At 52.0% G+C, this 19,722-nt stretch overlaps 2 protein-coding genes across 2 annotated transcripts in view; both read right to left on the bottom strand.

Annotated features, from left to right (window-relative positions):
* Positions 1-981: 981 nt before the first annotated feature.
* UCN3 (urocortin 3) lies at positions 982-8,272 on the bottom strand. Its single transcript, XM_066550352.1, has 2 exons — positions 8,154-8,272; positions 982-1,685 (listed from the first exon to the last, which is right to left on the bottom strand). The coding sequence occupies exon 2, from the start codon at positions 1,674-1,676 to the stop codon at positions 1,212-1,214; it is 465 nt and encodes a 154-aa protein (XP_066406449.1). The 5' UTR covers positions 1,677-1,685; positions 8,154-8,272; the 3' UTR covers positions 982-1,211.
* A 7,876-nt stretch (positions 8,273-16,148) lies between these two features.
* The window catches only part of LOC136557330 (collagen alpha-1(VII) chain-like), a 95,873-nt gene continuing 92,299 nt past the window's right edge, over positions 16,149-19,722 (bottom strand). The window contains exons 80-82 of the mRNA XM_066551065.1: positions 19,232-19,288; positions 17,660-17,830; positions 16,149-16,424 (exon numbers count right to left, since the gene is read on the bottom strand). Coding sequence (XP_066407162.1) covers positions 16,411-16,424; positions 17,660-17,830; positions 19,232-19,288 — 242 coding nt within the window. The 3' untranslated portion in view covers positions 16,149-16,410. The remainder of the gene's footprint in view (positions 16,425-17,659; positions 17,831-19,231; positions 19,289-19,722) is intronic.

Raw genomic sequence — 19,722 nt, 5'->3', positions numbered from 1 at the left:
CAGGGTGGGCTTTGAGCAGCCACGGAGCCACCGGCGGCTCCTGGGATCCAAACCCACCTCAGGCTGTGGGGTGACAATGGCCCCACTGGGGACACTGGGGCTGTGGGGTGACAATGGCTGGGACCCACTGGGGACACTGGGGCTGTGTGGGTGACAATGGCTGGGACCCACTGGGGACACTGGGGCTGTGTGGGTGACAATGGCTGGGACCCACTGGGGACACTGGGGCTGTGGGGTGACAATGGCTGGGACGCACTGGGGACACTGGGGCTGTGGGGTGACAATGGCCAGGACCTGTCTGGGGACACTGGGGCTGTGTGGGTGACAATGGCTGGGACCCATTGGGGACACTGGGGCTGTGTGGGTGACAATGGCTCCATGTGGGGACACCAGGGCTGTGTGGGTGACAATGGCTCCACTGGGGACACTGGGGCTGTGTGGGTGACAATGGCTGGGACCCACTGGGGACACTGGGGCTGTGTGGGTGACAATGGCTCCACTGGGGACACTGGGGCTGTGTGGGTGACAATGGCTGGGACCTGTCTGGGGACACTGGGGCTGTGTGGGTGACAATGGCTGGGCTCCACTGGGGACACTGGGGCTGTGTGGGTGACAATGGCTCCATGTGGGGACACTGGGGCTGTGTGGGTGACAATGGCTGGGACCCATTGGGGACACCGGAGGGGTGTGGGTGACAATGGCTGGGACCTATCGGGGGACACTGGGGCCAGGTGGGTGGGGAGGTTGTTGCTGAAGGTGCTGGTGACAAACTCAGAGATGTCCCCAGAGGAGGAACAGGGAGATCCCTCCTGAGGTTGTCCCTTCCCAGTGGGTTGGTGGCCATGGCAGGAACAGCTCATGGCGGGATTTGGGAGGGCTGTGGTGGGGACAGGGCCACCAGGCCCAGCTGGGGGAGGTTCAGGAATCCCTACGGACCCAACGGAGCAGCTGGGGCAGGAGATGGGACAACAAAGCCTTGGAAACTCCAGAGATGGCAGCTTTAATCAGGAACCTTCCCGGGTGACGCGTCCCCTGCGCCCTGCTGGGGACAGGAACCTCTTCCCTGCGCGTGGAAACGTCCGGAAGGAACGGCGGGGGAGAGCGGGGAGGAGGAGGAGGAGGAGGAACACGGATGTGGGGTGGCTCGATGGGTCACAGCCAGCCAGGGCCGATGTCCCAGCCGGCCATCAGTCCCCTCGGGTGGCCCCCAGTCACTTCCTGCGCCCGATCTGGGCCATCAGGTGGGCGTTGGCCGCCGCCTTGGCCCGCAAGTTCTTGGCCTTGGCGATGTTGAAGAGGATGTTCATGATGTTGGTGGGGACGTCCAGGGACAGCGTCACCTTGGTGCGCCGGTCGCTCTTGGCCCGGTTCTGCTGGGTCTTGCCCTTGCCCTGCGCCTGGGACACGTATTTGTGGTGGCCGTCCCCCGGGAATGTCCTTTTCCCCAGCTCCTCCTCCTCCTCCTCCATGTCCTCCTGGGACGCCTCCTCCAGGGACGGGGAGGCGGAGCCGCGCTTTTCCAGGACGGCGTTGTCCTCGGGAAGGATCCGGCGTGGCTCCGCGAGGGCGGCCTGGAGGCAGCTGAGGATGGAGGCGGCGCTGGAGAGGCTCAGGGCGTGGCCGGCGCCAGCGGCTCCCAGCAGCACGAGGAGCAGCAGCAGCCTGGGGTGGGACATGGCGCTGGCCTGGCCGGGAGAGGGAGGTGAGCTTCCCATGGGGAGAGAGATCCTCATCTCCTCATCCCTTCCCCATCCCTGAACTTTCCTCCCTGCGCTCTTGGACTCACCTCCCAGGTCCCATCCGAATTTTGGGGCAGGTGGGAAGGAGCTTCCTGGGGATGCAAGCTCCAGGCCTCGGCTTTGGGGTGCTGGTGGGAGGTGGGATGTCCAAGGAGCTTCCATGGAATTTCCTTGGAGGTGAGGGTTTGGTCTTTGCTTCCATGGAGCTTCCATGGAGAGGACTTGGCCATTCCTTCATGGAACTTCCATGGAGCTTCCATGGAGGAGAGGATTTGGCTGGAGCTTCCGTGGAGGGGAGGATTTGACATTTCTTTCACAGAATTTCCATGGAGAGGAGGACTTAGCCTTTCCTTTGTGGAGTTTCCATGGAGCTTCCACAGAGCTTCCATTGAGGGTTTGGCCATTCCTTCATGGAATTTCCATGGAATTTCCATGGTTTAGAGGATTTTGCCTTTTCTTCATGGAATTTCCATGGAGAGGAAGATTTGACCTTTCCTTCATGGAGCTTCCATGGATGAGAGTGTTTGACCTTTCCTTCATGGAGTTTCCATGGAGCTTCCATGGTTTGTAGAATTTGACCTTTCCTTGATAGAATTTCCATGGAACTTCCACGGAGCTTCCATGGAGAGGAGGATTTGGTCCTTCCTTCATGGAACTTCCATGGAGATTCCATGGAGAGGAGGATTTGGCCTTTCCTTCGTGGAACGTCCATGGAGCTTCCATGGATGAGAGGATTTGACCTTTCCTTCATGGAATTTCCATGAAACTTCCATGGAGAGGAGGATTTGGCCTTTCCTTCGTGGAGTTCCCATAGAGAGGAGGATTTGGCCTTTCCTTCGTGGAACTTCCATGGAACTGCCATGGAATTTCCACGGAGAGGAGGATTTTGCCTTTCCTTCATGGAACTTCCATGGAGCTTCCATGGACGAGGAGGATTTTGCTTTTCCTTCAGGGAATTTCTATGGAATTTCCATGGAGAGGAGGACTTAGCCTTTCCTTCGTGGAGTTTCCATGGAGCTTCCTCAGAGCTTCCATGGAAGGGAGGATTTGGCCTTTCCCATGGAACTTCCACGGAGAGAAGGATTTGGCCTTTCCTTCATGGAATTTCCACGGAGCTTCCATGGAGGAGAGGATTTGACCTTTCCTTCATGGAACTTCCACGAAACTTCCATGGAGAGGAGGTTTTGGCCTTTCCTTCATGGAACTTCCATGAAACTTCCATGGAGAGGAGGTTTTGGCCTTTCCTCCATGGAACTCCCGCGGAGCTTCCGTGGACAAGGAGGAGCATTTTGCTCTTCCTTCGTGGAGCTTCCGTGGGTTTTCCATGGAGGGAATCTTCCAGGGCGCACACGCGGCTGCTGTGGGCCCTGTTTGGGATCCCATGGATCCCTCTCCAGCTCCCGGGAGCGCCCCTGGGTGCCGCCGGCTGCCGCCAGGGTGACGTTCCCTGTCCCCTGCTCACCCCGGAGCCACCGGAGATGTTCCTCGAGCCCGTCCCGCCTCCCTCAGTCCCAAAGGGATGTGGGAACGCCGATCCCGGGCGATGGCCCCGTGTGCTCCGGGCTTGCCCCACCCCCCGGAGCCTCCTACGTGAAACGTGGCCACTTTTGGGTCTTTTTGGGTCTTTTGGGCCCATTTTTGGGGGCTGTAAATCCCTGGACAACTCTCCTGCTCCACAAGCCCTCCCCATCTCCCTTTACCCCCACCTGACCCCTCCCAACAATCCACCAAGGATCTCCCGTGGGGCTTTTTGCCCATTCCAGGATGGAAAAATGTCCCCAGGCAGCCCCGAGGCCACGCAGGCTCTCCGAGCTCCTGGAATCCTGGTGGCATTCCCAAACCCCTGGAATCCTGCTGACATTCCCCCAAACCCCTGGAATTTCCAAAAACCTGGAATCCTGCTGACATTCCCAAACCCCTGGAATCCTGCTGACATTCCCCCAAACCCCTGGAATTCCCAAAAACCTGGAATCCTGCTGACATTCCCAAACCCCTGGAATCCTGCTGACATTCCCCAAACCCCTGGAATCCTGCTGATATTCCCCCAAACCCCTGGAATCCTGCTGGCATTCCCCAAAAACCTGGAATCCTTCTGGAATTCCAAAAACCTTGGAATCCTTCTGGTATTCCCCAAAAACCTGGAATCCTGCTGACATTCCCCAAACCCCTGGAATCCTGCTGGAGTTCCCAAACCCCATGAATCCTACTGGAATTCCCAAAAGCCTGGAATTCCCAAAAACCTGGAATCCTGCTGACATTCCCCAAACCCCTGGAATCCTGCTGGAATTCCCAATCTTCTGGCCCCATCTTGTGGCCAGCGGCTCGCACGGCAATTCCTGGCCGGAATTCCATCCCGGGGGCGGCGGGGACCTCAGCCTGGGGCTGGAATTCCGTCCCCGATTTTGGGGTTGGGAGCGGCAGATTCCGTCCCGTGGAGCAGCGGGAGGTGTTGGGAAGGCCCCTGGGAATGGGGGACGTTCCTCAGATCCATCCAAACTCAACCCAGGGTCTGGGATCTGTCCCCTGCTCATTCCAAAATAGCCCTTCCCTGTCTGTGGAGGGGGAATTTTGGGAAGCTTTATCCCCCAAATTTTGCCCTTTGCCAACCCTTGGAGTGGAAATTTTGGTCTTTTCCCCTTAAATTTACCCTGTGCTGTTCCTCAGAGTGGGAATTTTGGGCAGGTTTATTCCCTTATTGCCCTTTATTGCCCAGGGTGGGAGAGATTTGGGAAGTTTTATCCCTTCAATTCTTCCCTTTTCCATCCCTTGGAGAGGGAATTTTGGGAAGGTCCTTTTTCCTTAGATTTGCCCTTTGCTGTTCCTCCAGGTGGGAATTTTGGGCAGGTTTATTCCCTTTAAAATTCTGCCCTTTATTGTCCAGGGAGAAGGAGATTTGGGAAGTTTCATCCTCTAAATTTTGCCTTTTGCCATCACTTGGAGAAGGAATTTTGGGCAGCTTTATTCCCTTTAGGTCTGCCCTGAGGTCTGTCCTTGGAGACGGAATTTTGGGAATTTTTGTCCTCTAAATTCTGCCTTTCATGATCCATTGGAGAAGGAATTTTGGGCAGGTTTATTCCCATGAACTCTGCCCCTTATTGTCCAGGGAGGGAGAGATTTGGGAAGTTTCATCCCCTTAACTCTTCCCTTTTTCCATCCCTTAGAGAAGGAATTTTGGGAAGTTCTTTCCGCTTAAATTTGCCCTCTGCTGTTCCTTAGAGTGGGAATTTTGGGCAGGTTCATTCCCTTAGTTCTGCCCTTTGCCATTGCTTGGAGTGGGAATTTTGGGAAGTTTCATCCTCTAAATTCTGCCTTTTGCCCTTCCTTGGAGAGGGAATTTTGGGCAGGTTTATCCCCCTCAATACTTCCTTTTCCATCCCTTAGAGAGGGAATTTTGGGAAATTCTTTCCCCTTAATTTTGCCCTTTGCCATTCCTCAGAGGGGGAATTTTGGGCAGGTTTATTCCCTTTAACTCCGCCCTTAGGTCTGTCCTTGGAGAGGGAATTTTGGGACGTTTCATCCTCTAAGTTCTGCCCTTTGCCATTCTGGAAATTTTGGGAAGGTCTTTTCTCCTTAAATTTACCCTTTGCTATTCCTCAGAGTGGGAATTTTGGGCAGGTTTATTCCCTTAATTCTGCCCTTTATTGTCCATGGAGGGAGAGATTTGGGAAGTTTCATCCTCTATATTTTGCCTTTTGCTATCCCTTGGTGTGGGAATTTTTTGGGAAGCTTTATTCCCATTAATTCTGCTCTTTGCCATCCCTTGAAGAGGGAATTTTGGGCAGGTTTATCCCTTTAGCTCTGCTCTTTATTGTTCATGGAGGGAGAGATTTGGGAAGTTTCATCCCCCAAATTCTGCCTTTTGCCCTTCCTTGGAGAGGGAATTTTGGGCAGGTTTATTCCCATTAAATCTGCCCTTTATTGCCTGTGAAGGGGGAAGTTTGGGAAGTTTTATCCTCTAAATTTTGCCCTTTGCCATCCCTTGGAGTGGGAATTTTGGGAAGTTTCATCCTCTAAATTCTGCCTTTTGCCATTCCTTAGAAAAGGAATTTTGGGAAGGTTTTTTTCCTCCTTAAATTTGCCCTCTGTTGTTCCTCAGAGTGGGAATTTTGGGCAGGTTTATTCCCATGAACTCTGCCCCTTATTGTCCAGGGAGGGAGAGATTTGGGAAGTTTCATCCCCTTAACTCTTCCCCTTTTCCATCCCTTAGAGAAGGAATTTTGGGAAGGTCTTTCCGCTTAAATTTGCCCTCTGTTGTTCCTCAGAGTGGGAATTTTGGGCAGGTTTATTCCCTTTAGATCTGCCCTTAGATCTGTCCTTGGAGAGGGAATTTTGAACGTTCTTTCCCCTTAAATTTGCCCTTTGCAATTCCTCAGAGCTGGAATTTTGGGCAGGTTTATTCCCTTAATTCTGCTCTTTGCTCTCCATGGAAAAGGGGAGAGATTTGGGAGGTTCATTCCCTGGACTCTTCCCTTTCCCCCTTCCCAAGGGGAGATTTGGCCGTGCCAATCCCCCCTCAGGATTTCAGGGAGCTGCTCCCTTTCCCCTCCTTTGCCTCCCATTTCACCCCTTCCCAAAACCCCCAAATCCAAAATTCCCAAATCCCCCAAAATCCCCTCCACGTTTCCCTGGATCCGGATGGGAGAGGAAGAGGATGATGAGCAGCCAGGGAATGATCCAGGGAAAGCTTTTCCTGCAGGATCAAGGGAGGAAAACCCTCCCCAGGCTCTCGTCCCCCACATCAGGATCATTGAGGACCCCAAACTCTCCTTTCCTCCAGCCCCAAATCCCACGTTTGGCCATCTAAACACGAGCATATCCCGGGATTTCATTTTTTCTTGGAAAATAAAATGAGGGTTTTCCGGAGATTTGGGAACAGGGTTTTTTTTTCCATGTGATCCAAGGCTGCAATCCTGAATGGGATGAAGATTCCCCCCACCCCAAAATTCCCCTTTTTTCCCAGCTGTGTTTCACCTCCATCCACCCTGAGCTCCTGCAGGATGGGATGTTCGGGGTGGGGATTCAGGGAATTCAGGGAATTCAGGGATTTGGGATTTTCCCACCCCAATCCTGGAAGGGAAAGGGGAATATCCCCAAAGCCCTTCCAGAGCTGGCAAGGGATGTTCCTGCCCCGCCTGGAATCTCATCCCCCTCACCGCGGGCTGAACCCAGCCCCTTTCCCTGGGATTTTTCCAGCTTTTCCCGCTCAACAAAACTCCGGGAATGTCAGCTGAGCAAAGGGAAAGGCGGAACAAGGGGAAAGCGCGGCTGAAGCCATCCACACCCATTCCTGCTCCTCGCCGGGATGGATATTCTGGAAAAGGAGCAGGAATGAGGAAAAAAAACAAACTAGGAAAAGCTGATTTTTTTGGGTTTTTTTTGGGATTGGGTTTATTTTTGCCGGGGGTGGGGGTGGGTTGTGCCCCACCGCTCCAGGAAGTTTTTATGGAGCAGGGAAAAAGCTGGAATTGGGGTTTTCTCTTTGCTAAAAAAAGAAAAAAGAGCAGGAAAAGGAGGAAAAGCACCGGCGGTGGATCTGAGGAAATGGGAATTTAATCCGCGCTGCCCGAGCCGCTCCTCCCGCTGGGAATTGCTGGGAGAGCCGGGAGCGTTTTCCAGGAATTTTACTGGGATGCTGCCCACCCTGCAAAGCCTCCCGCAGCTCGGCTGGGAAGCGGAAAATCGCCTCATTCCAGCCGGGAGAACCGGGACCGTCGCTGCCTCTCCCTGCGGCAGGGCACCGGGACGGAGCGGGATTTCCCCAGGTGAGTCTGGGATGAGCCCGGGAATGGGACCTGGAGACTCCCTCAGCTCCGCCTGGGGCTGCCCCCGCCGCTTTTCCCGGGGCTCGGATTTGGATTCCCCAAATCCGGGCGGGCTCGGTGGGACGGGAGGGCGGCCGTGCCTCGCTCCCCTCCCCATCCCCGCACTGACAGCAGGGATTCATCTCCCTAATTTTGCTTTTCCCCAAAATTTCCCAATCCTTCCCATGCTGCCTATTCCAATCTGCCTCCCAAAAATTGCTGGAATAAAAAAAAAAATAATTTTCCTAGGAGGGAGGGTGAGGGGAATTACGAATCCCTTGATATCAAAATATCTTGGATTGCTTTTCCGTACCTTGCCTATTTTTTTCCCCTAAAAAACACCCCCCCCAAAAAAAAACCTGGAAAATTCCATGTCTGGAGCGTGGATTTGCCTCCTCCAAGGACATTTTTTCCCTTCCCAACAAAGATTTTGTGGGGAAAATAAATTTGTGGGGGAGTAAAACTCAGGAAAGCAGCCCAGGATGGGATCCGGAGGTAGAAAAGTCTCTCAGTCCCAAAAAGCCCCAAACCCTGGAATCTGATATCCCAAGAAAAACACAGAAATATTTAAAGTTTCTGCAATTGGGGGAATAAATGAATTCCAGGCACTCACCTGCTTCTCCTGGATGCTTGGGATGGGAAGGATTTGCCGTGGAATCACTCCCAGGAAAGAGGCATCAGGAGCCTTTCCCAAACTTCTCCTCCCTGATTTATTTTTTTTTTTTTTTTTTTTTTTTCCCAGGGATTGGGATTTTTTTTCCCCCTCTCTCTGGAAACGTTTTCCCCCTCCCTGGTGTATTTATAAAAATCCCAGGGATCACGGGGTTGGAGTCGTGATTCCAGCCTTGCTTGGGAATGATTTCATTCCAATGAGGTCAGAGGGAGGCGGTGACGTCATGGAGCCGCTCCCCATCCGCAGGAAAAACCGGGAATTGGGGCGGGGGGGGGGGGGAAACGACGTCAGATCCCAAAATCTGGGAAGAGTCACCCCAAAACGGGGCTGGCGTCAGTGCTGGGATCTGTAGGGTCACTCCTGTCCCCTTGGGAGCAGGGGTGTTGTAATTCCGAAGGTTTTTCCGGCTCTGAGGATGCCATGGATTGAGGTTATCCCAAAAAATGTGGGTTTATTTCCCATGTGGGGATCTGGAAGGGTTTTCCCTGTTTTTCCCATTTCCAGGGGATTTTCTCTTCCCACTCATGCAGGGAAACCCTTGGAAAATGGGAATTTTGGGAAAGTTCTTCCAGGATTTGTTTGCACCAATCCCAGGTGAGGCTTTGGGAGAAGATGGGAAGGACGAGGTGTGGGGTGAGGGGGAAAAGCTGCAATTCCCTGAAACTGCAGCAGGACTGGGATTTGGGATCATCCCAAAACAGCAGCAGGTGGGGAAAATTCCCAGTTTGGGCTCCCAGCACCAGACTGGTCCCAGCGAGCCCAGAGGGGAAACTCCTGGAATTCCCCAAGGTTTGGGAGCAGAAGAGGATTGGGATGGGGATTTGGGACCAGGGATGGGGATTTGGGAACAGGGATGGGGATTTGGGAATGGGGATGGGGATTTGGGAACAGGGGTGGGGATTTGGGAATAAGGATGAAAATTTGGGAACAGGGATGGAGATTTAGGAATAAGGATGAAGATTTGGGAACAGGGATGGGGATGGAGATTTGGGAATGGGGATGGGGATGGAGATTTGGGAACAATAATGGGGATGGAGATTTGGGACCGGGGATGGATATTTGGGACCAGGGATGGGGATTTGGGAACAGGGATGGAGATTTGGGAATGGGGATGGAGATTTGGGAATGGGGATGGAGATTTTGGACTAGGGATGGAGATTTGGGAACAAGGATGGAGATTTGGGAACAGGGATTTTTCCATATGATCCAAGGAAGATCTCAGGTCCCTCCAAAGGGTCCCACCATGGATTTGTAGCAGGGCTGGATCCTCCTGGAGGCACCAGGACCAAACTGTCCAAAATTCCCTTCTGGAACTTCCTTGGAAAAGCCCTTGGTGAGCTGGAGGGGAGCAGTTATCCCTGAGAATGGGGCAAATCCTGCTGAAAGTGGGGAAAATCCCTGGAGAAACCCCTGGAGCCAGCAGAGAGCCGGGATGGCCTCTGATTTAGGGTGGGGAGGTGTTTCCAATCCTGGCCTGGAGAGAAGGAGCCAGAATTGTGGGAATTCCTGGATGAGGATCCGGGATCTGAGCTGGGAATGGTGGGAGCTCCCCTTCGCCTCCAAACCTTGGGAATTCCGCCCAGTCGGGATCCCCCTCTCCAGCAATTCCTTCCTTTCCCACCTCAGCTCATTCCAGCTCCTGGAATGAGGTTTTGGTTTCCCTCCTTCCCTGAGGCCTGGAAGGGAATTTTTTCCCCAAATGTTTGGAATTTTGGAGCTGTTTCTGGGAATGAAAACTCCCAGGTGACTCCAGCACAAGGGGCTGGGTGGGAAAAGCCACATGAGGGATTTTTCCAAGGAAAAGGATCAGGGCAAGGGACTGAGAGACTTCCCTACCTCCGGATCCCATCCTGGGCTGTTTTCCTGAGTTTTATTCCCCCACAAATTTATTTTCCCTACAAAATCTTTGTTGGGGAGGGAAAAATGTCCTTGGAGGAGGCAAATCCACGCTCCAGACATGGAATTTTCCATGTTTCAGACATGGAATTTTCATGGTGGTTTTATTAAGGGAAAGCAGGGAAGGGAAGGCAGAAAAAAAGAAGGAATGTCCTGGTTCATCCCTTGGAAAGCAAATCCGACTTTTTTGGCTGCCAAAGTTTGGAATTCCTCACCCTGAGGAGGAGAATTTGCTGCAGGAAAATTGTGTTTCCAAGGGGAAAATTCCATCAAATTCCAAAATTCCATCAAAATATCCCTCGGGAAAGAGAGAGCTGGGCCAGGGACATCTGAGGGCACCCACAGGACCCGGAGGCCTCAAACTTCCCAAAAGTTTCCCTGAAAAAGTCCTGAATTTATGAGAAATGCAGGACGTGAGGAGCAATCCCACACATATCCCTGGGATCCCACCTCTCCTCACCTTTCCCTGGAGCTGAATTTCCCGGAGTGAATCATCGCTCGTTAAAGTTTCATCTCCACAAGCCGGGGAAAATCAGGGATTTGGGGTCGTTCCACCCCAGGAACTTCGAAAACACAAAAAAATTCCCAAATCCCAGAAGTTTTGCCAGGCCCAGGGGATCCCGTTGGGTGCTTCCAGCACCAGAATTCCATGAGGGAGTTGGACATGGATGCATTGAGGGGCAAAAAGGACCTTTCTGCTTGGCTTTGTCCCTTTTCTCCCCCCAATTTTTAGGGCTCAATTTGCATTTTCCAGGCTGTGGAAGGAGGAGAATTTCCATAAAATCCTGCAGCAATCCCTTCCTCTGCCACGAGGCTGATTTAGGGGATTTTGTGGGATTTCTCTTCGTTCCAGCCCCATTTTTGGGGGGGATTTTCGCTCCTTCCAACAGCTCAAATCCATAAAGTTTTCCCAAATATTGGAAAACTCCATCCAAAGGGAAGAGGAGAGCTGGGAATACAAAATTTTGAATCGTTATTTTGCCCTTTTTGCACTTTTTTTTGTTTTTCACCTTTTCCAAGGGGATTTGCATCCCTGGATTTCCACAGAGCTCTCCGTGTTTCATCTTCCTGAGAATTAATTAAATTGGTTCAATTAATTAAATTAAATTAATTATTTAAATTAATTATTTAAATTAATTGAAGCCTGGAGCTTTGGATGCCAATGGAATGTCAGGAAAGCTCCTTGGGATGAACTGGATTTGAGGCTAATTTGAAAATTCCCAAAAATCACTTGGGCCAAACCAAAGAATCCAATTCCAGCAGCAGCTCCTGGGCGTGGAATTAAATTTGGGATTAAAATTAGAATTAAAATTGGGATTAAAATTGGAATTAAATTTGGAATTAAACTTGGATTTTGCTGCTTTCCCTCCAAGGGAAGAGGAGGAAAAAAGTGGTGGAAGAGGAAAAGTAATCCCAAATCCTCCAAATTTTCCTGGAATGTTTTTATTTCTTCCCCTCTTTTGCAATTCCTGCCCCTTTTCCAAAGGGATTTTTGCACCTCCCTGGCCACGAGGGCAGCACAGACAAAAAAAAAAAAAAAAAATCCAGGAATTTGTGAAGGGATCCTGGATCCTCACTCAGGTTCTGGGAATTTTCCCTGATTTTCTGTGTCCCAGTGGAAAATCCATTTTTATCCCAAGCATCTGAGTCTTGGAGCTGCTCCTGCTTTTTCCTGCACCCAGAACTGGGATCTGATCCCACAGCTGGAAAAGGCTGGAAGAGCTCAGGGAATGTTTCATTCCCTCCAGGTGGGTTTTGGTGCCTTTCCAGGAGTTTTTTTGGGATTTTCCAGGTGGTTTCAGGAGCCAAACGGGGCAGGACAAACAGCCCAGGGTGGGATTTCTCCTTGGATTTCCTGGGACAAACCCATCCTGATTTTCCCCCTTTCCTGCCAGGCACTGAAGGTTTTCCAGGATTTTCCAAGGATTTTTTGCCTCCCCTGGGCAAAAAAATGGATTATGGATGGGAGTTTGGGAAGAGGAGTGGGGATGGGGATTTGGGAACGGGGATGGAGATGTGGGAACAGGGGTGGTGATTTGGGAACAGGGATGGGAATGTGGGATTTGGGAACGGGGATGGAGATGTGGGAACAGGGGTGGTGATTTGGGAACAGGGATTGGGATTTGGGAACAGAGATGGGAATGTGGGATTTGGGAACGGGGTGGAGATGTGGGAAGAGGGATGAGGATTTGAGAACAGGGATGGGGATGGAGATTTGGGAACAGGGATGGGGATTTGGGAAGAGGTATGGGGATGTGGGAACAGGGATGGAGATTTGGGATTTGGGAGCAGGGACATGGATTTCACCCCAAAAGGGTGTGGATGGCAGGATGGTGGAGTCACAGGAGCTTTTCCAAGATTTAGGCCGGGTTGGATGAGGCCTGGAACACCTTGGGATGGTGGGAGGTGTCCCTGGCCATGAGATGAGCTTTAGGATCCTTTCCAACCCAGCCATCCCGGGATTAATTCCAGCCCTCCATTAACAGCATCTTTAATTGCTCCCACTGTAAGAATCCATCATTAACGAGCCCAATTCCAGCTGGGATTTCCTGGGCTGCTTTTCCACCTGGCAGGATTTTGTCGGCTCCTTCCCTGGATCCGATCCCTGGGCACATCCCGAGGGTGCCGGGTGAGGCTCAGGCCTGGCTCGTTATCCAATTACGGAATTATCCCTCTCCATCCCTCTCCATCCCTCTCCATCCTCGGGGTTGCTTAGGAACTGCTGCGGACACCGGAGCTGCGGCCGGGGGGGTTTCGACATTCCCTGGCTGGATGCAGGGTCCATATTCCAACACCCAATATCCCAGGAATCCCCTCCTGGAGTGCCCCTAAATCCACGGGTTTGCATTCCCCAAGCCACAAATCCCAGTCCAAAATCCCTCCTTATTTCCAGATTCCATGAGGAATCCCAGCTGGCGTGGCGCGCTTTGAATCCCACATTTCCACTGCTCAGCTTGGCTTTTCCCAAGGCCTTTCTCCAAAGGATGTTCAGGAATTTTCTGCTTCGGAGCCTGGAAAGCCACCAGGAAGCCTGAAGCCTCTCCCCCCTCTCCTGGCCTAAGATAATTTCAAGGAACTCGATTAGGCTGCCCTGACATTTCCAGGGAAGCTCCAGGGCTCCGTTCCCGGAATGCCGTGGCCCTGCCAAAACCTGGATGGCAAATCCATAGGGAACATTTGATTAATCCATGGAAGATTAAAAAAAAAAATTCCAGTTCTCAGCTTCCCCGAGCTCTGATGGGAATTTGAGCTGGGTTCAATCCACTGAACTCAACCTTAGGCCTGCCTAAATATTGGTTTTCGCTTCCCGGCTCTTCCAAACCTGGATTAAATCACTTGGAGCCCTCAGGAATGTGGATTTTGGTGGAAGGTTTTGAGCCAAATCATTCCCTTGGGAGGCTCTTCCCAACTCCTTTGGATGCTCCAGCACCAGGAGCCCAAATCTTCCTTGGATTTGGGATTTGGAGCCAAAAGCTGCCGAGAAATTCCAAAGCCAGGGAAGTGAGGTCTGATTTTTAGGGATGGCACTGGGCTGGAAAGGGAAAATGAAGGGATTGTCCCAAAAAATTCTGGGAATAACAACACAGGAAGGGAATTTCCTCAGGCTCCCAAATCCCACAGGTCCATTCCTCCCCTCCTGCTGCCTCCGCCCCTGTGGATTCCCAGCTCTAAGAAGGATTTTCATGGAATTTCTGCTGCTTGGGGTCTCCTCAGCCTCGGTGAGAACTTCCCAAAACTTTTGGCTCCAAATCCCAAATCCTAAAGGCTGGAGAAGGATTTGGCCTCCTGGTCCTGGAGCATCCAGAGGAGCTGGGAAGAGCCTCCCAAGGGATTCATAGGTGGGATGAGGGATTTTTGCTCTTGGATTTGGGAGAAAATTCCAGTTTGAGTTCTTAATGAGCACTTAATTATTGAATAGGCTGTTATCCTTAATGGAATGGAGGGAAGAGGGGTTTTAATATGGAGCAATAGGACACAGGGAATGGCTTTAAACTGGAAGAGGAGAGGGATGGATGGGATCTTGGGAATGAGGAATTCCTGGCTGGGCTGGAATTGCCAGAGCAGCTGGGGCTGCCCCTGCATCCCTGCAATGCCCAAGGAAGGATTGGAGCAGCCTGGGATAGGGGAGGTGTCCCTGGAATGAGCTTGGAGGGCCCTTCCCACCCAAACTGCTCTGGGATTCTGGGATTTGGGACACTCAGAATCCATCCCGAGGGATTTTTATGGAAAATGAGGAGAGAAAAGAGAGGAAAAGGGAAGGGAGACCCTTCATGGTTTGCTGAGATTCCAAGTGAAGGCCCTGGGTCCATGAATGTCTTGGAGAGGAGATGGATCCAATGTCAGGCTGGGAGAGCTGGGAATGTTCCCCTGGAGAAGGGAAGGATCCAGGGAGAGCTTCCAGCACATTGCAGGGCCTGCAGGGGCTCCAGGAGAGCTGCAGAGGGACTGGGGCCAAGGCCTGCAGGGACAGCACCCAGGGAATGGCTCCCAGTGCCAGAGGGCAGCCAGGGATGGGATCTTGGCAATGAGGAATTCCTGGCTGGGCTGGGATTGCCAGAGCAGCTGGGGCTGCCCCTGCATCCCTGCAGTGCCCAAGGAAGGATTGGAGCAGCCTGGGATAGGGGAGGTGTCCCTGCCATGGATGGGGTGGAATTGGATAATCCTTAAAGTCCCTTCAATCCAAACCATTCCATGATTTTCCAACCAGGGAACCTCCTGCCTCCCTTTCCCTGATCATTTTTGCCCATTTAATTTGGGAATGGGATGATTTCCTGATTATTTCAAATCCTTTATTTCCCTGTGTGGTCTCAGCTCCCTTGGGGCTGGAACTCCACTCATTCCATATTCCCTGGGGTGTTGGATTCCAGAGGCTGCAGCATGCCAAGATCAGCATCCTTCAGCATTCCTGGGTAAATTCACCCAGGGAAACCAGGAAAATGGGAAAATGTGGGAATGTTTCCCAGAATTCCACTTGTTCCCAAACCCTGTGGAAAAGCCCAATCCCTCAATTCCAGGTGACGCCGATTTTCCCACTGGGAATGTTTTGTTTCTTCTCCCAGGAAGTATTTTTCTGGAATGTTTTTCCTGCCCAAGGACATCTCAGGACAGACCAGGATTTCGGGAGGAGAGGCTGGAATTGTCACTCTGGAAACGGCTCCTTACTAAGGCTTACAAAATTCCCAAAATTCCACGTTTTTCATTTTTTTGGGGGAGGAAAAGGAAGAAAAGTCCCCAAATCTCTGCTCCTCCCTCCTCAGTGCCTGGGACATTGTGGATGAGGAAAATCCTGGGATTTTGGGAATGAGGAGAATCCTTTTCCTACCTGTGCTTCCAGGAGCAAAGGGCCAACCCCGTGAAATCTGAAATCTGGGAATGCTGACAACTTGGAAATCTGAGCTCAGTCTTACCAAATTACATGGAAAACTTTTAATAAATCCCTGTTTTCCCATTGGAAATCCTGGGATTTTGGGATTGAAGAGAATAAGTTTCCTACCTGTGCTACCAGGAGCAAAGAGCCAGCCCTGAATCCTGGGAAATCTGAAATCTGGGAATGCTGAAACCTGGGAATGCTGAAACCTGGGAAATCTGAGCTCAGTTTTACCAAATTACCTGGAAAACTTTTAATAAATCCCTCTTTTCCCACTGGAAATCCTGTAACCTTTCCCAGGGATTGTCCCATAGAGCAGGACCCCTCTCAGCTGTGTCTGTGTCTCCATGAGACCAAAATCCAGGGATTTGGGATCCCTCTTACTGGATTTCCACAAGCTGCAGCTCCAAGCTCCTCAAGGAATTGGAAGTGGCATTTTTTAGGGAGAAGCCTGGCTCCCTGTTTTTTTCTTGGAGAGTTTGGATGGTTCCTTTTAACCTGCCCAGGGAATTCCCAAGTGGAGGAGGAGGTGGAAATTCCTAAAGGCTCCAGGGAACTTAGGGCCAGGCCAAAAGGGATGGGGCTCCACCTGATCCAGCTGGAAAAATAGATATTCCCACCTTTCTCTGCCATTCCCAGGGTTTCCCTCTTCCCAGGTGAGTGATCCAGAATTCCACAGCATCGAGACACGTTTATTTTACAAAAATAAAACTTGGGAATTTGTGCCACCTGGTTTGGCTCAGGAATTCTGCCCTTCCCATCCTCCTTTTCCTGAGCATCCAGAGGTTTCCCTCTCCTCATCCCATAATGTCCATAATTCCAGTTTTTTTCTTTTTCCCCAACATTTTGGTGTTTGTTTTCCTTGTCCATCCCAGAGGTGTTGGAGTGACTCCTCCCAATCCCGTTGGATTTAAATGAAGCACTTGGAGCTGCTCATCTCCCTCTGCCTGGTTTGGGAAAAAGAGGGAAACAATGGGAATGTTGGCTGCAGTTTGGGCTCCCTCTTGGAATTCCCAAGCTCACAGCGGCTCGGGAGGTCCCTGGCACCACGGGATTGTCCCATCCCACATCCACAAAAAGCAAATATCCCAATCCTGGCTGGATCCTGGCTCTGTTTAGGATCAGCCAGGAAAAACAGGAATGTGGAGGACTCAGGGATCTGTCTTGGATTGGGATTAATCCCATTCCCAGTGCTTGTTTCTTCCCACAGACCGTGCTGGAGGTACCTTCAGCCGCTTCGTGAAGTTCCCAGTGGCTCCTAAAGCAAATTCCCTGGGAAAAAAATTTCCAGGGAATGGGAAAAAAAAAAAATCCAGGGAATTCCCTGGAAAAAAATTGGGCAGGAGGAGCTTCACTCATTTCCTGGTGCTGCTGGGCCTGGATTTCAAGCCCTTGGAGTGATTCCCAAAATTATGGATCTGAGCCTTTAATTCCTCTCTCTTTTTAAAGTTTTCCTCAAACCCAGAGCAGATGAACCTCACCAGAGATTTTTTAAAATGGATTGTGGAGAATTTATGGATTTTTTTCCCAAAGGTCTCCAGGCAGAAGGAATTCCCAGAGAGGAATATTTTCCTTGGAAAGCTGGGATCAGTCCCAGCTCCTGCCCTGCTTGGAGCGGGGTTTGCATTCTTGCCAGGCCCCATTTTCCCTGGGATGACCTGGAAATGAGGGAAAATCCACACAAATGGATCCCAAAACCCCTGGATCCGGCAATGGGAGCCAAGCTGTGCTTCCAGGGGATTTTCCCATTGAACCCCTGGATGAGGTGAGACCCCAGCCCTGGCTGTTAATCCAGACCTAAACTGGTCTGGATTAGACTTTGGGTTCTGCCTGGAGGCTGGAGATGTCAGAGTGAGCTTGGATGGAACATTCCAAAGGGTTCTGAGGGCACAAATCCCCAAATTCCTGCAAAATTCCAGTCCTTGGAACATACAAAATGTGTCCAAAACATCAGGACCGGGTGTCCAGGTGGATCCATGCCCATCCCACCCATGGAATTAACCCAGGGGCGACGTCCAGGAGTTCCTGGGAATGATCTGGGAATGGGGAAGGGAAGAAAACCCCGCGGCTTCCTGGCGCTTCCGCCTTCGGGAAGCGGGAGTGGGCAAGCCCTGGGTGGGTTTTCCTGCTCTGGCCTCGCTCCTGGCTGGAGGAGGGGGGAATCTGGAGGGCCCAGGCTCACCTGGGGGGCCCTGGCAGCGGCGCTGGCATTCCCGCCGGGATGGGAAGCGGTTGCTGTTCCCTCGGCAGCCCCCGAACAGGAAGGGCCTGCAGGAGCTGGTGGGGACGTGGAAGTACCAGAGCAAGGAATGGTGCTGGCAGGAGCCCTCATCCATGGGCTGCAGGCACCGGGCTGCAGGAAAACACCCCACAGTTCCCAGGAGCTGGATCCCAGTGGGAAAACACCCCACAGTTCCCAGGAGTTGGATCCCACTGGGAAAACACCCCACGATTCCCCATGGGTTGCATCCAGGTTGGAAAATAGCCCGTACCCTGCCAGGGGTTGGATTCTCTCTGGGAAACACCCCACAATTCCCCATGGTTTGTATCTGTGTGGGAAAACACCCCACAATTCCCATGGGTTGGATCTGGGCTTCATTCCTGCCCGGTCCCACATTCCCCACAGCTTGAATCCAGGTGGGAAAACACCCCACATTCCCCATGGCTTGAATCTGGGTGGGAAAACACCCCACAATTCCCACGGGTTGGATCCCAGTGGGAAAACACCTCACAATTCCCCATGGGATGGATCCCAGGTGGGAAAGCACCTCACAATTCCCCATGGGATGGATCCCAGGTGGGAAAGCACCTCACAATTCCCATGGGTTGGATCTGGGCTTCATTCCTGCCCAATCCCACATTCCCCATGTGTTGGCTCCAGGTGGGAAAACACCACCACACCCACCCCACAGGTTGGATTTGGGTGGGAAAACACCCCACATTCCCATGGGTTGCATCCAGGTGGGAAAACACCCCCACACCCTGCCAGGGGTTGGATCTGCTTGGGAAAACGCCCCACATTCCCCACAGGCTGGATCCAGGTGGGAAAAGGCCACACTTCAGAAAATATCCCCATAACTATCCATGGGTTGGATTTGCTCTGGAAAACACCCCACACCCACCCCTGGGCTGGATCCCAGAGGGCACAAAGGAGGGAATCCAGCACTGGATTCCTGGAATGGAAAAACGGGAATATCCAGGAGTGGATTCCCATAATAAACAAAGGAGGGAATTCAGCAGTGGATTCCCAAAGGGGACAAAGGGCACATCCAGCAGTGGATTCCCAGAGTGGAAAAATGGGATTATCCAGGAATGGATTCCCAGAATGGAAAAATGGGGATATCCAGGAGTGGATTCCCAGAGGGGACAAAGGGCACACCCAGCACTGGATTCCCAGAGTGGGATAAACTCTGTGCTGCTCCATCCCTGTGATTCCTGCCATGGAGGCCCCTGACCTTTCCAAAGGGATGGTTAAACCCTGGATTCCGGGTGGGATATTTTCACAGGAATGTTTGCATTCAGGGGATTCCAGGAGGATCCTCCCAGTGTGTTTTTCTGGATCAAAACCCCCTCCAGTTCCTTCACCACCAGCTCAACACCCCTGCTTTAAGCCAAGCTGCTTTAAGCCAAGCCCAAACTGAGTTTTAACCTTGTGTAACTCCTTCCGTGCCACATCCCTTGATCCCAAGGCCGAGCAGCCCTTCCCACCTGGGAAGTGACTTCCCAAAATGCCACTTAATTCCCAGCTTTTCACCTGGTAATTGGCTGTCGGCTTCTCCCCGAGAGGCTCCCGCCGTCTGCCGCGCCGGGGCTGCGGGGGGGATAAAAAAACCAAGGAAATCACACGGAACGAGGGCGCGCAAACAAATTATCCCTCATTTAAATAAAGCTCCTCGGAGCCTTCCGTGGCTAACGAGTTCTCCTAATAAATGTCACGGAGCAACCGGCCGCGGGCAGCGAGGGACCGGCGGCAATAAAACCCCCCTAATGGTGTTAAACAACTCCGTGGGAAAGGTTGGGCGTTCGTCAGGGAGGATGGGAGGTGTTGGTGGTTGTTTGCAGGAGATAAATGTCAGGCTGGAGCTGGGGAGGCTGGGAAAAGCCGGGAGCGATTGGAATCTGGCGGCAATAACGCTCCGGCCGCAGAATCCTGTTAGCGTCTGGAGCCTCGTCACTTAGCAGAGGGATTTATGAGCCCTCCTGCCTCAGCCCCGGCTTGTAATGGGATTGTTGGCTGCTGCCGTG

The sequence above is a fragment of the Molothrus aeneus genome, chromosome 5 (genome assembly GCF_037042795.1).
Source record: "Molothrus aeneus isolate 106 chromosome 5, BPBGC_Maene_1.0, whole genome shotgun sequence".
Taxonomy (NCBI): Eukaryota; Metazoa; Chordata; class Aves; order Passeriformes; family Icteridae; genus Molothrus; species Molothrus aeneus.
This window is presented reverse-complemented; position numbering and strand designations above follow the sequence as displayed.